The sequence below is a fragment of the Phytophthora infestans genome, genomic scaffold (assembly GCF_000142945.1).
Source record: "Phytophthora infestans T30-4 supercont1.7 genomic scaffold, whole genome shotgun sequence".
Taxonomy (NCBI): Eukaryota; Oomycota; class Peronosporomycetes; order Peronosporales; family Peronosporaceae; genus Phytophthora; species Phytophthora infestans.
The window spans coordinates 2,214,309-2,216,814 of record NW_003303752.1 but is presented as its reverse complement, the minus strand read 5'-3'; the positions used below and the strand labels follow the sequence as shown (position 1 = coordinate 2,216,814).

Below are 2,506 nucleotides of genomic sequence, written 5' to 3'. Positions count from 1 at the left end.
ATATATTTGACCAGCTTAAAAGAAATCTTCTACGTCGACTGTATCGGTTGCACCTGGTCCGTTACGGAGGGCGTCGCAATGGTAAAGCTACAATGGCCATCACCGTAACAAAGTGGTAGCCGTTGGTGAACCTCGCATCAAAGGCAAGGCAATCTTCTTGTCCATAAGCTTTGCTATGAAAGTGTCGCTGACATTGGCCGACAAGAACTCCATGTACAACAACATTGGCTTCGCTGATATAGCTGACATCTTGGTGTTCGTGTTAGCGCATGATTGTTCACAGCCCAGCAGCCGTCCAACCTGTGACGCCGCCGTGAGCTCTGCCTCCTTCGTTGACAGTGCAAGTCTAGTCTGCTTCTACACGCTCACGAGAATCATCTCTCCCCATTGGATTGTAGTATAGATACATGTATGTGAGGCAGCGCGTGAAGCCTGACTTGGAGTGCAACAGGTTGCTCCACAGCCTGCTCGTTTGACGCAGATCATACGGTGATTTCTCAGGCGCAGAGTCAGCTTGCCCTTGCCGCTAACGCCTAGCTTACGCAACAGGTCCCCACCGATCTCCATTCCCTGCGCGGTCTCCAGGTAGATCACCAGGTGCTGCTCCGTGTCCGCCTTCACGTATGCGTTGGGGGCGTCTCCGTGCCTCGCTGGCACTCCCCAACTCAGCGCAAACACCAGGAATACCCTGACCGTGATCCGTTTCATTACCACCGCGAAGGTGAGGCCAAAGTCGAAGCCGAACACTTTTTCGTTACCGCACGCGACCAGCCTCGACTTGAACCTCTCTTTGACTTCGTCAGCGTCCGTCTTCCTTTTGAAAATCCATTTAGTAAGCTTTACATGGCTGCCTACTGGTGGTACCACCACCACCCACACTTTTATAATGCCTTGAGCTCCTCTGCAATGACTACCAGAAATTCCCTTCACAGTCAGCTACTCACAGCTTGGGTCCGCCTCTCGCACACTGCTTACCACGTCCGTGCCCGGTGTGCTGCTCCTTCCTTACCGTACCTTGGTCCGCTGCTGCCTCAACGACTCCCGCGTCACCGTGCGCGTCCTGTGTTTATCCCGCGTCCAGCGATTCATTTTTTTGCCGCTACGCTTCTTCGTTTTGTCCTTCGAGCTCTCTTTCGAAGTCTTCTCTTCTGAGGTGGTTAGATTCTCCGAATCCTCCAAGCCTTCGAGATGCACTCATTTTAGGTGCTCGTTCTGTTTGGAGTCGATGTAACGGGGTTAGACGCAAGTGGCTACATGCAGCCACTTGGTTGCGAAGGAGGTTTTCCAAGTTGATGTGAGATACAACTATGGTTACATTTGACCGACTATTGGCCTGCGTGCATTTAGAAAATTCATTGGATGAAAGTCAATATCTTCAACCAATTAGAATAGTAGGATTCTGTCAACCATTCGTTGACGAATACTTTCATTTTGAATATTAGATTAGGAGGAAAGCCGAAACAAAACAAATATACAGTTCTCAATATTACCGGAAATCGGCTTTGCTTTCCTATTTAAGTAAATCAATACTTTTGGACGAAAGTTTAGTTAATCTAAAAGAAACGCAACTTACGCTTCCTCATGCACAGGGGTTAGTGTGTAAGCCGAAGTAGTGGGTTTGAAGTAGGCTCATTACAGTCGACGTGCACCGTAGAAGGTGATCCAAAGACCGCTAGGTCGCCCAAGTCCGGAGCGACCTTAGTTAGCATATTCAGCGATATATGCCGCGTATTCCACAGCATCCACCAGAAACTGAGGGGTGGACCACAGGAAAAACCATGCTCCGCACGATGTTCATGATGGTGTGGTGCATGCCCTCACCTTGCCGTTGTCCGCCTGGTCGCGCGGCTCTCTCACTTGCCTCAAAATCCCAGTTCTCTTGCAGAACTTATCAAGGATCTTGTACTCTCCTCCGCCGTCGGCTCGCAGCACATGGGTACGGCAATTAAACAACCTATCGACGAACGCCATGAAGTACTTGAGTTGCATCGCCGCCACGTCCTTGCTCTTTGGTAGGAAATCGCGACAATAGTGTTGGAGCGTCAACGTCGTTGACATCGACGAACAGATCTAGTGTCATCAGGGAGAATCTGGTACGTACTACTCGTTGGCCCACTGTGTCAAGTGGACACAGGATGAACACGGGCGACAGAGTGGCTCCAGCACCAGCGACATCAATGGGAGCGACGTGGGTATTTCGACGTGAGCGATGAGAAGGCTTGGGCAGGCGGCTCGGTCAAAGGGGACTCCGTCTGCATGTAGTGTCAGTTAGTTTTGCATTTTAAAGACCCACCAGCTCAATCACTTTCCAAAACACCACGACGAGTACAAGCGCCTTTCCGCCTCTCCGCAACCCTCCTTCCTCCAAGTGTCAACTTCCGACAGGTTATGACGTCCGCAACTACGGCCACGGCGTTCGCGACGAAGCTGAAGCACTTCAACGGTACTGGGTTCCCAGCGTGGGGCGCCCAGGTGAAGCTGGTCCTCGAGATCAAGGGACTCTGGG

At 51.2% G+C, this 2,506-nt stretch overlaps 1 protein-coding gene across 1 annotated transcript; it reads right to left on the bottom strand.

Moving 5' to 3' along the window:
* Positions 1–357: 357 nt before the first annotated feature.
* PITG_05283 (uncharacterized protein) lies at positions 358–2,058 on the bottom strand (the record flags this gene model as incomplete). The annotated part of the gene is made up of 3 exons (XM_002998907.1): positions 358–901; positions 1,491–1,510; positions 1,822–2,058. The coding sequence occupies 3 exons, from the start codon at positions 2,056–2,058 to the stop codon at positions 358–360; spliced, it is 801 nt and encodes a 266-aa protein (XP_002998953.1).
* Positions 2,059–2,506: the final 448 nt, after the last annotated feature.